Source organism: Capra hircus, chromosome 14, assembly GCF_001704415.2.
Source record: "Capra hircus breed San Clemente chromosome 14, ASM170441v1, whole genome shotgun sequence".
In the NCBI taxonomy this organism is placed as follows: domain Eukaryota; kingdom Metazoa; phylum Chordata; class Mammalia; order Artiodactyla; family Bovidae; genus Capra; species Capra hircus.
In genome coordinates, this window is record NC_030821.1 from 54,989,879 (window position 1) to 55,003,198 (window position 13,320).

Here is a 13,320-nt window from a genome sequence, read left to right on the forward strand (position 1 = left end):
AAGCAAAAAGCAAAGGAGAAAAGGAGAGATATAAACATCTGAATGCAGAGTTCCAAAGAATAGCAAGAAGAGATAAGAAAGCCTTCTTCAGTGATCAATGCAAAGAAATAGAGGAAAAGAACAGAATGGGAAAGACTAGAGATCTTGTCAAGAAAATTAGAGATACCAAGAGAACATTTCACGCAAAGATGGGCTCGATAAAGAACAGAAATGCTATGGACCTAACAGAAGCAGAAGATATTAAGAAGAGGTGGCAAGAATACACAGAAGAACTGTACAAAAAAGATCTTCAAGACCAAGATAATCACGATGTGTGATCACTCATCTAGCCAGACATCCTGGAATGTGAAGTCAAGTGGACCTTAGAAAGCATCACTACGAACAAAGCTAGTGGAGGTGATGGCATTCCAGTTGAGCTCTTTCAAATCCTGAAAGATGATGCTGTGAAAGTGCTGCACTCAATATGCCAGCAAATTTGGAAAACTCAGCAGTGGCCACAGGATTGGAAAAGGTCAGTTTTCATTCCAATCCCAAAGAAAGGCAATGCCAAAGAATGGTCAAACTACAATTGCACTCATCTCACATGCTAGTAAAGTAATGCTCAAAATTCCCCAAGCCAGGCTTCAAGAGTGTGTGAACCGTGAACTTCCTGATGTTCAAGCTGGTTTTAGAAAAGGCAGAGGAACCAGAGATCAAATTCCCAACATCCGCTGGATCATGGAAAAAGCAAGAGAGTTCCAGAAAAACATCTATTTCTGCTTTCTTGACTATGCCAAAGCCTTTGACTGTGTGGATCAGAATAAACTGCGGAAAATTCTGAAAGAGATGGGAATACGAGACCACCTGACCTGCCTCTTGAGAAACCTAAATGCAGGTCAGGAAGCAACAGTTAGAACTGGACATGGAACAACAGACTGGTTCCAAATAGGAAAAGGAGTACGTCAAGGCTGTATATTGTCATCCTGCTTATTTAACTTCTATGCAGAGTACATCATGAGAAACACTGGACTGGAATAACACAAGCTGGAATCAAGATTGGCGGGAGAAATATCAATCACCTCAGATATGCAGATGACACCACCCTTATGGCAGAAAGTGAAGAGGAACTAAAAAGCCTCTTGATGAAAGTGAAAGAGGAGAGTGAAAAAGTTGGCTTAAAGCTCAACATTCAGAAAACAAAGATCATGGCATCTGGTCCCATCACTTCATGGGAAATAGATGGGAAAACAGTGGAAACAGTGTCAGGTTTTAATTTTGGGGGCCCCAAAATCACTGCAGATGGTGACTGCAGACATTAAATTAAAAGGCACTTACTCCTTGGAAGGAAAGTTATGACCAACCTAGATAGCATATTGAAAAGCAGAGACATTACTTTGCCAACTAAGGTCCGTCTAGTCAAGGCTATGGTTTTTCCTGTGGTCATGTATGGATGTGAGAGTTGGACTGTGAAGAAGGCTGAGTGCCAAAGAATTGATGCTTTGAACTGTGGTGTTGGAGCAGACTCTTGAGAGTCCCTTGGACTGCAAGGAGATCCAACCAGTCCATTCTGAAGGAGATCAGCCCTGGGATTTCTTTGGAAGGAATGATGCTAAAGCTGAAACTCAAGTACTTTGGCCACCTCATGCAAAGAGTTGACTCATTGGAAAAGACTTTGATGCTGGGAGGAATTGGGGGCAGGAGGAGAAGGGGATGACAGAAGATGAGATGGCTGGATGGCATCACGGACTCAATGGACGTGAGTCTGAGTGAACTCCGGGAGTTGGTGATGGACAGGGAGGCCTGGGGTGCTGCGATTCATGGGGTCACAAAGAGTCGGGCACGGCTGAGCGACTGAACTGAACTGAACAGCACAGCATCACTGGCCGCAGAGGGTCTAGACTGGAGGTGCCTGGCAGGGTTCAAGGTTTAGCTCAGCCTAAGCTGAGTTCAGAGCATTAGAACAGTGAGAGACAGGCAGGAAATCAAATCCACAGCACTAGTAAAGCTAGGAGGGTCTGGAGCCATAGCGTCCGAGATTCAGAAAGAAAACCTCTTTTGAATAAGATCCACTAAGATGGGCTAATGTCCCATTGCACTGCTGATTCTGGCTGTATTTCATTGTCCCCTGTGGAGCCTTAAAAGAATTCCAGTTGCCCACCCTAGTCAACGTGAATTGGAGTGTTTGGGATGTGGGGCCCCCAAAATGGGAGATTGTAAAAGCTCCTCGAGGGTATATAAGTGCCGCCAAGTTTAAGCACAGGTGTGATTGGGCTGTTTACTGTCTCCTGCGCCTTCACATCCTGCTTTGCTGTGTCTGAATGGGTTAAGGCTTGAATGTCTGTGCTTGGAGCCAGTGGGAATCAGGCAGAGCTCATTGGACTTGTCCAGGCTATGCAAGAACTGAGGGAATAGGTAGCCTCCACACAATGCTGTTGGTAAATGGTTGCAGGGACTATTTTAAAGCATAAACCTTATGAGGAATTAAGTAGATATACTTCTCAAAAATAGATCTACTTCTTACAAATTTATATTAATAAATATTAATATATTTAATATATTGGGGAGCTACTTGAGAAGCAAACAGCTCCTAATTTATGAATAAATGTATTTCCAAAAGCTTATGTTCATGCCTGCTGTTGAGAGCAGATAGTACACTTTTCCATAGAAATAACATCGTAAGTGATGGTTTGGTTTCCATACCAACCTACAGAATTATATCAGATGCATAATTTGGGAGGAAAATTTAAGTTCAAAATGCTTTGCAACATGTGTATAATCTCACTTGTGTTGTGCATTGAAAAACACATTTACAGACTAGCTTTTGAACTTTAGACCTTCTGATATTATAAATATCATGATTTCTATGGAAAACATTTCTGAATAGGAATGCTGATGAAATGATTTCATCATTTCCCAGGAATGTCTTGCTCCTTCCCATCTTTGGCCAGGATAACTAAGGAAGATTGACAGTTGATATTCTAGATGATGCTTGTACAACAAGTTTGAATTAAGACACGCAAATAATCAGAAACATAAGGAATTTGATATTTATGAGGTTAGGAGGTATAAATCAAGAGTGGGCAGAAACACTTCTAAAAAATTCATAAATTGAAGAGACTTTATTTTCTGACCTAATTTTTAATTGGGACATAGATTCAGTTTGAACGTAAAAGTTGCTTGTTATGAGTCTTCAGAAATTAAAAATACTTATGTACATATGGCTATTAGATTAACAGAGGTCATGTGAGTGGCAGCACTTGGCCATCAGGGGTATGTAGATGAAGGTATCAGCACATTGACCTTTCAGCTCCCCAAACATCTGAAGTCCCTTGGTTCTGCCTTTGTGTTTCCATATAGAGACTGTACTTTTGCTTCCAAAATGGCAGGAAATGTCTAGAAAATAGATTGGCAAAGGGGGTTGAGATGTGGACACAGCCTTTGTCACTGTGTTGTGAGAACAGTCGTGTCCAACTCTTTATGGCCCCATGGACTATAGTCCACCAGGCTCCTCTGTCCATGGAATTTTCCAGGCAAGAATACTGGAGCAGATTGCCATTTCCTGTTTCAGGGGATCTTCCTGATCCAGAGATTGAACCCTCCATCTCTTGCATCTCCTGCATTGGCAGGCAGATTTTTTACCACAGTCACCACGTGGGAAGCCCAAGTCTTTACTCCGACTAAATCACCCTTCCTTTTTAGCTCAAGTTTCGGTGTTTGTCATCTTTGTGGAGCTGTTAAGTGGATCCTGTAAGAAAAATATGTGAGGCGTTTCTAAATGTAGTTCTAGTAAAAGATATTTAGCAGATATTTATTGATATTTTCATGTTTTGTTTTAATACCTATTTGCTTTCAAAATAAAATCAGTGATAAACATTCATCCAGAATATACATATAAAATATATAAATATACCGTTTATTAAGGTAGTAATCTTTATTTAATGTTATTATTTTCAGAAACTGAAGATAGCTACCATATAGAAGAGACAGGTAAGATTTTAATTTGGTACTATTCTGTTTTAATTAATGTTTTCCTATAAAAGAGAGATAAAATGATTATTATGTATAACTATTACACTTTATATCAAATATCACATAATACATAATAAATGATTATTATTATATAATATGTTATACCACAATGATATATATATATTTGTATGTACACACATATATAGATATGTGTATATATCTACATATAGATACATGTATATATGAATATAATTTTGTGCTTTTGAAGTCTTCTTCCTGAAGATAAATTCCCAGGAGTGGAATTATTAAGTCAAAAGGTACTGTGGAAGTTTGGGATTAGCAGATATAAACTGCCGTGTATAGAATGGATAAACAACAAGGTCCTGCTGAATAGCTCAGGGGACTATATTTAATACCTTATAATAAACCATAGTGGGAAAAGTATAAATAGGAATATATATTTATATATATATGTATACTAAATTACTTTGCCGTATAGCAGAAATTAACACAACATTATAAACCTACTATACCTCAATAAAAAGAAAAAAATTTTTTTTAAGAAGATAATTGAAAAAAAAAAAAAGATGCTATAGAATTGCATGTTTTTTAGTCCTAAATTACCAAGTCATTGAACGGTCAGAGTTGTGTCTTGTCTCATATCATGTGTCCCCAGAAAGTATGGCCACGCTGGAGATGGACATACCGTCTTCCAGTAAGCCTGTGCTGGCCAGTGTTTCTCCCAGGGTTGGAATAGACCCCTCTTTCTGTGGGACTACGTCATATTGTTGGCTGGCATTTAGGACCTATGTCGTTTCAACAGCAGGTGTCTATGAGCATGAGAATTGCATTGTAGTCTGGGGGTGCTCAGGTGCTGAGTCCAAGTGAGGGGCTAGGATGTGGGTCCTCACTCAGGCTCTCTTGGGCGGGTGCCTGCTGTGTGTCTGGGAGGAGGGCTCACCTGCACTGCTCTGTGTCTCTGCCTCATTTTTTGTTCTGTGAATGTCATTGAATTTTCATTAACTAAATGAAAATATAGCTCCATGATTTTGTGGTTCAGTTACACTGATGATGGAAACTTCCTTATTCATCTTTGTATTTGGCATTTAGCACAAGTTAGTACCTGTTTGTTTCATGAATGAATGTACGTCTGAGCATCATTTTGATTTGATTTCTGTCTCCACTGGAAATTGTGCTTTTCCTGTTTTAAATATCAAGTATAACCCTTTTCTGAGACATATTTGTCGTTTCCTAATTGTTTCCTAATTTATAGCTTCACCAGTCTACAGTCAAGATATGGAAGACATGATATATGAGCAGGAAAATCCAGGTCTGTAATGTATGTTTCTGTTTCAGGCAGTGACCAAGGTCATTTCCACCCAGGGTTAATGATTCACTCTGATTCAAAATAGAGGTCTCTTTATAATACTTGAGTCATTTTTGCCTGCCCAGGTATTATACAAATTTCTGAATATAGTTTAATATTACATGGAGAAATGGGGAAATGTTTTTCAGATCATTGTTGGGATTTTATAAATATTAATAGAATACTGGCAAGAATATTTGGGAATGAATGAGGCAGGATGATACAGTGGAGCCAGATGTGGTGAAAATTCTAATTCTGATCCTTCCTATCTTTGTGACTTGAGAGGAAATTGTGGCCTGTTATTCAGCTTAAATTTTATTAAATAATAATAATGTCTGTCTTACACAATTTTTAGAATTAGAGCTAATTTATAACTATTTTAGAGTAGTGTCTAGCAGTGTGCGTGTTCTTTCATGTTTGACAAAGGTGTATGTTTTTTCTTTTTAGATTCCAGTGAACCAGTAGTAGTAGATGATGCTGAAAGAACGTACCAAGAAACAGGTACTTGAAGAATGTTTTCATTAGATTTTAAACATTACTTCTGGCTCTGTGGTTGCAATGCTCTGTTAACATGAGGATTTTTCTTTTGATGGGTCAAAGATAATTTTTACGCCTAAAACAGGATTTTTTGCTTTGCATAGATTGTTCAAAAAGACTTCCAGGCTTTCATATTTCAGCTCATGTACCACCACCTCATAATAAAACAGGATATTAATTTCTTCTGCATGTCTTGCTTTATGCCAATTTGAGAAATTTTTATGAGAATAATTTACCTGTCCTTTCCTATCATTGTTTTTGGGCAGAGGCCTTTCTCACTGATTGTGTGGTCATTAAATATGTAAAGGAACAGAATCCTATATTGGAGATTTAGTTGTGCTTTTTAGCTAAAATGACTAAAAAGTAATGACTAAAGTAATACTCATTTTGGTTTTATTCTCTTTTTTGCAGATGATGTCACCTACCGAGACTATGATGAACAAGGTTTGAAAATGTTTCTTAACGTTAAGCTACCTACTTGTTTTTAAAATCTACTCAGAGTTTGACTGTAAAGTATGGAGCGTGATACTTTTACCTACAAATACCATAACTTAAAGCAGCCCAGCAATGGGTGGTTTTCAGAGTTTACTTCAGGAGATGGTTTATCCATTCCAGTGGTTCTGTCATTGCTTTAGGAAGCAGTTACAAATTTTTCAGGAAAATTTAATCTCATTGCTTTATAGTTGTGGCTCTTTTTAAGTTAAATATAAGTCCTGTGCTTGAAGACTGCTTTGAAGTGAAGTGAAATGAAAGTTGCTCAGTCGTGTCCAGCTCTTTGCAACCCCATGGACTGTATCCATGGATTTCTCTAGGTCAGAATACTGGAGTGGGTAGCCTTTCCCTTCTCCAGGGGATGTTCCCAGCCCAGGGATCAAACCCAAGTCTCCTGCATTGCAGATGGTTCTTTACCAGCTGAGCCACAAGGGAAGCCCAAGAATACTGGAGTGGGTAGCCTATCCCTTCTCCAGAGGATCTTTCTGACCCAGGAATCGAACCAGAGTCTCCTGCATTGCAGGATTGTTTACCAACAGAGCTATCAGGGAAGTGAAGACTACTTTAGTCAGAGTTTAACTGCTCTAGTTGCTTCTGCAAATTAATTTCATTAAATGAAGATGACTGCTCTCCATGGAGAAAGGTATGGAAGAACTCGATTCTGGGCTTAAAGCAGTATAGAGAAAATAGTTCTGGCATCAGATGCTGATTTAGGCAATTGCAGCTACTCTTGTTGCCCCAGCACGTCCCATGCTGTTTTCATTAAACTTCCTGAAGTCGGTTATGTTTTCACTACTCCCCAGATGAGAGAAGTAAGGTTCAGAGAATGTAAGTAATTTTGCATACGTTCATTTGACTAAGAAATGAATAGAGCCAAACAGTGGATCCTTCTTATTTCAATATCTTCAAAGCTGACTCCATAGAAGGAAAGAAGCCATTTGAGAATAACTTTCTGTGAAACAAGAAGGATGAAGAGATGTGTAGGTCTTGAGTTGGACGTGGAGGACTTCCTATGTGCTAGATGGTTTTAGGGCTTGACACTCAAATATGAATAATATGAAGTCTCTACTTTCGAAAAAAAACTTGTGGTCTCATGTTAGCTGGTGAATTTCAAGTGAAGAAAATTAGGAAGAGCTATGTGTAGATCCAGTATGCTAATTTATTAAACATGTGATTTGAAGATTTGAGCCTACCACGTCCTAATGGGATGTGAAGGATGCCATCAGAAGAATCCTAGAGTCTATCTCTAGGGACTAATTTTTTTTTAAATAAATTAAATAACTTGGCCACTATGAGTGCATTTAGGTTTTCTTTTTGATTTTGAATTTAAAGGAGAAAAGAGGAATTTGGAATTTAAAAATTGCACGCCGAGGTAGGATTTGAGATAGTGTTCTAATTTCTGCCAGTCATTATTGTGTTTTTCCAAATATGCCTGTAAGAACATGTTCCAAATGCAAATTGCAGGCTAGATATAGAGAATTTTAAAATCAAATTTAAAAGAAGTATAAAATTAGATAAAATGCTAAGTAAGATGTTGTGAAAGTAAAGATATCTTCGTAGGCAGAATATTGTAGTAAATATAATTTAAAATGTTAATAAGGTAAAAATATGACCTGAGGTATTGGGAACTGCATCCACTTTTGTGCTTATGTGCCTGGTGGATGGAGTGCTTTTTCCTAAGACAGATGGACTGGAAAACGGGTTTGGGGCCAGAAGGTCATGAGCAGTCTGTCCATGCGGGTAGTGCCTGCCGAGCCATCCAAGGGGAGATATCAAATTAGCCGATGGTTGGTATTTGGATCATAGAAGAGAAGTCTATTCCCAACTGAGTCTGAGAATCTTCGGAATATGCATCATGATTGAATCCAAAGACTGAAGTAGTTTAAAAGAGAGGGGAGAGAGCTAGATGAGAGGAGGCACTGTGGCTGCACTCTGATGAAAGGCAACCTTTAATGCTTGCTAAGAAAAAGGTGAAATGATGAAGATCAAGAAGAAAGGAGAGAATCAAAGGAGAGGATGGTTGCTCTGGAGTCCAAGGATGAGAGCATTTGTTAGGGAAGGAGCTGCCAGGAGATCCAATTCAATAAAGGCAGGAAGTGTCCACTGGGTTAAACGAGGGCTCATGGGTAGTCTTAGAGGAGTCTTTTCAGGCATGTGGTCAGTGCTGGAAGACAGACTGGAGTGGGTTGAGGAGAGGAAGTGAGGAGAGAGCATGTGCAAATGACTCTGAAGAAATTAGATTGTGAAATGGAGGAGAGAGAGGACAAGAACAATCTTAATGGAATAGAATCTAAATATATATATATAAAATATATATACACTCACAAACACACATATATATGTATAACTGAATGACTTTGCTATGCAACTGAGCCATTGTAAATCAACTATACTTCAATAAAAAAGAAAACATATAAAATAAATAAACTAATGAAATAAAAATGACAACAGCAACAAAAAGAAAAGGCTTCTTTGTTTTTCAGTTGATAGAAGAGCATATTAAAATGGGACACAGTTCAGGATGACAGAGTGAGCGAGTATTCACTGTTCCTTTGTCTTCCAAACATCACCAGAAGGATAGAAAAGCATTTGTTAAAAGCTGTCCCTCACTCTACCCAAGCACTGGGAATAATATCTAAAAGATAGTAAATGCTCAATATTTTTCTTTATTAAATGATCAAGGGGAATACATTTGTAACTGTGCTAGGACTATAACACAGTTTGCTCTTAGGGTACGAGGACATGTGAGGCATTTTGGAAGATGGGAAAAGCAGGAATCAGGCTGACTAGGGAAGCTATGAACTAGCCGGACACGAGGGGAGATGGTGGCAGAGACGAGCCTAAGCAGTGGAACAGAGAGAGGTGAGCCCTGGGCTGCGGTTAAGGTAGTGGATTAAGACCTGCCCGCTGAACCCTCATCTCAGGCTGGAGGCAGGGCCGTTTGCCCCAAGTGGAACATCTGAGCATTGCTTGCTCTGCGAAGTAGAGAACCTGCCAGGTCTGGGATCCAGAGTGTAGAGCAGACAGAGCTGTGGGTAACTCAGAACCTCCACTATAGTCACAAAGGATAAAAGAGAAATTCAGCACCACCCAGGGGTAAACAAAGTATGGGATCCTGTTAACAAGTGATTGAGGAGGAACTTTAATTTTGTTCATTTTGCAAGAAGGAAGCATATATAATTGTTCCTCTGGCTAGAAGAGGCTACTCTGCAATTTGAATCTAGGCCTGTTTCACCCCAAAACCAAACTCTTTCCCACTGTACTCTGTAAACTGCCATTTACTAGTAATGAAGTCGCAGTGGTTCAAGAATAAACAAGACTTTGAACTGTATGGCCGCTCTTGTGTTTTAATGAGATACTGGGCTAAAGGAGTATTTTTTCTGTGTATTTTGTAGTGTACGAGCCATTGCAAAATGAAGGCACAGAAAGTTCAGGTAAGGTATTGAGCTTCCTGCAAGTCAGCTCCCCTTCCATTTGTTAAAACGAGTATAACTTGCGGAACAAAGATAGATGTAGTCAGAAATACAAGACATTCTTAAGTCACTAAGGAATTGGATCATGTTGATGTATTTATCCTGTTTATGGTGCAAGGTTTATGTCAGCAGAGATAATGCCAACCTATTTTTAGAATCAGTTGATTAAAAAAAAAATTTTTTTTTGACTGTACCAGGTCTTAGTTGCAGCATGCGGGATCTAGTTCCCTGACCAGAGATTGAACCCTGGGCCCCTCTGTGTTGAGAGTGCAAAGCCTTAGACACTGGACCAGTAAAGACATCCCCAGCCTATTGATGTATTCTTTGACTGTAATTTAGAAATTAAAGTTGATATTCTAACGAATCTCTCTATAAGAAACCCCAATCTAAAAAGAGTCAAATTTAGGTCTCCAAACAAATAAACTAATTTAAAGAAGTTGTGAAAATGAGTTAATGTAAGATGTGCTTAATTTTTTTTTTTTTTTAGATCATGCTGTAGACAATTCAAACACAATTTTAGAAGGTAAGTTAATTTAGTAGAAATCTGTTTACTTTTTATAAAAAGTTATCTTCATTTCTTCAACAAGCATTTATCACACACTTACTATTTGCTGTCTTGACAGTGCTCAGGGGCTTGGAGGATGAGAGTGAATAAGAGAGAATTCTGTTTCACTGGGGGCAGGCACTCTAGTGACCAATGAGAGGAAAAAGTAAAGATTATGAGAAAGGCAGTGATGGAATGAAATCAGGATTGTATAGTAGAAAGTATCATATTAGGGTGTGGAGGGCTGCCCTAAGTAGGAGGAGGTGGTGTCATGAGAAGGAGTTATCCATGGGCAAAAGTGGTTGAAAGTTGTGTCCTTTCAGTTGGAGAGAATACGTATGATGCTTCTTTTTCCTTTTATCTAAAATATTTCCAACTGTTTTGAGCATTCTCACAAGTAGAAGCAAATTAATGCAAGAAGAAAAATGATTAAAATAGCTGCATAAATGTTTTGAGTTTTAGAAAACACTAATAAAATATTCTTTTTTTGACCAAAGCCTGTTACACAAATCTTGAACAAAAGGAAAGATAACAGTTTTATTTCTTGATAGTGTCTCAGTTAAGGTACTTCCTGCCCACCCACTGTGGTTTTTTTTTTTTTTTTTCACTGTGTTGTTAGGGATGAAGATACTAACATGTGATGTAATTTTATAGAGTGAATAAGATCAATATATCATTATACCATTGGGTGGTGAGGCTTACAGTTTCTTTAGTTGCAAGTAGGTTGATGTCTACAAAAAAAGACTAGATGTTATAATTCATATCCATATTTTTGGCTAGTTTTAGAATAAGTTATCTTGAGCATTATTTTTCAAAAACGAGTTTATTAAGGATAGTGATACATTTTAAAGATTCTATTTGAATTTAAATTTTTGTATTGTTAACAAGAAACAAGATGCTTTAAATATCTTTCAACAGCTTTCCTATCAAGTCTGATGCAAAATTGTGGTGAAAACTTGGGCTTTGGTTCATATCTCCTTCGCCAGACAGTAAGTTTTGAGGTTAGTCAGTTAGGCAGATAATGTTTTAAAGCCTGTGGTTCAGGACAGTTGAGAAATACAAACTTTTACAAAGTTGTAGCTCATTTTTCTTTATTATGTTGGTGCAAAACCCTAATGCTTTATAATAAATTACAATCAAACCCCCAAACAGTCTGTAAAAATAATCATGCCAACTTAAAGATCTGTAGTCTTTAAACGCTGGACAGCAATCTGTAATGGAGTATTTTTTAAATTTATTTTATTATTTATTTATTATTTCAGAACTGCACATGCCCCCTGCAGAGGAACAGCAAGAAGTACCACCAGGTATGGCATTTCGTTACAAGTATTTCCTTTTTCTTTTTTGTTTCATTTAAAAGATGCTGTATGCAAAAAATTCTAAGGAGAGTAGAATTGCTGAGAGAAGAGGATTAATTATACCTATCCTAAATTTAAAAGGAAAATTTTGTGTGTTTAGGCCAGTTGAGCCAAAGTAATGGGGAATACACATCAGACAGAGTCTAGTACTTACTGGTTGAGGTAGAATTTGAGGAGTGTTCATGATGAAAACACTGTATGATTTTTGCTATCATAGATGGTGATAGTAGTAGAAGTTAGGTTGTGGGCTTTTTCCCTTGTTTTGATTGACAGGCTATCTGATGGAGGTTGTGGAGGCAGACTTGCCTTCAGATGAAAATTGAACAGTGCATGAATTAGTGACATTGGTCCTCCCCTGACCCACACTGCCCATCTTCCCTAAAAGCATCCTTGCACCCCACATGGTCCAGGCTATCTGGGACTTGTGAGTGAGTGCCCTGGAGTCCTTCCTGCCAGCCCACTGTGTTACACCCATCACTCTGCTTTTCCCTCCCTTCCCTAACACATCCCTCTCATCATCATCGAGTTTAAAGAATGGGGACAGCATTTCAATCAAAGCCTGTGCTTTCAAATGCCTTTTAGAGAAGACAGTAACTATTCCTATAATCAGAAATTAACATATAAACATCTTATTCTCTAAGTGGGAAAAAAATATTTTATTAAGTGAGGATTCTGCAACATCTCTTTCTCAAATGTATTTCCTCTTGTTTCTGTGTTTTAGTTCCTTTTTTTTGTTTCCATGTTATTTATTGGTTCAATTTTTACTCGTATTTTTCATTTTATGCTTCATGTGAATTTTGTAGTGATGATGTGCACTAGAAGTATTGATTTTGGTAGAAATAATTGTGCCTGCCAAAATTTGTCGAAATACTCAGTTTCAAGGGGGAAAAGCCTTTTCTAATCAAGGACTATTTTTAGTTATACCACAGCTCATATTTGCTTATTTAATGGTTGGGTAGTTCTAAGTTTTGATAGTTGTTGTACGTTGTACATTTATAATATGTATGAATACTGAAGGAACTGCGTTGTTGGCATTATAACGTGAATGAGAAACAAAATCCATGGAGAAACTGATCTTTGACAGGATAACTTCTGGCCATATGTGTGTATTTTGTGTTTAGGAAAGGTGCGCAGAGTCGGGAAAGCTGGTGTTTCCATCCTGCGTCTGTAACTTCCTCTGTGTTACTGAGCAGTACGCCAGTGTGCCTTGTTTCTTACCTGAGAATGCAGAGCAGGTTACTGAATTTGCATTTTGCTTACTCTCCATTCCTTTAAAGGAAGTTATTTTATGTTTTCCTAAAAATAACCAGTGTCTACAGCACTTTTTTCTAGTTATGGTTGATACTTTTCTTAATATCAACCTGACTTTAATGAAGGTATGAAATATAATATTATTTTCTGACCAAAAAGCTCTGTGCTTCTGTTGTGGTGTTTTATAAATGAGCCCCCAAATTTCCTTAGAACATAATTATTAAATACTGAGGAGTGGTTGTAGGGGTGAGGGGACTGGGGGCTGGAATAAGGTGCTTTTTTTAATAAGATGTTTAACAGCTGAAGCAAATGAAAATGAAGATTTGATTTATATGTATCCTTTCTGGCACA

At 38.0% G+C, this 13,320-nt stretch overlaps 1 protein-coding gene across 4 annotated transcripts in view; it reads left to right on the forward strand.

The window, feature by feature from the left end:
• The window catches only part of ASPH (aspartate beta-hydroxylase), a 190,054-nt gene that overhangs the window by 70,728 nt on the left and 106,006 nt on the right, over positions 1–13,320 (forward strand). For all 4 annotated transcript variants that reach the window (XM_018058472.1, XM_018058470.1, XM_018058471.1 and 1 more), the window contains exons 8-14: positions 3,934–3,966; positions 5,222–5,278; positions 5,762–5,815; positions 6,263–6,295; positions 9,739–9,777; positions 10,304–10,339; positions 11,623–11,667. In XM_018058472.1, coding sequence (XP_017913961.1) covers positions 3,934–3,966; positions 5,222–5,278; positions 5,762–5,815; positions 6,263–6,295; positions 9,739–9,777; positions 10,304–10,339; positions 11,623–11,667 — 297 coding nt within the window. The remainder of the gene's footprint in view (positions 1–3,933; positions 3,967–5,221; positions 5,279–5,761; positions 5,816–6,262; positions 6,296–9,738; positions 9,778–10,303; positions 10,340–11,622; positions 11,668–13,320) is intronic.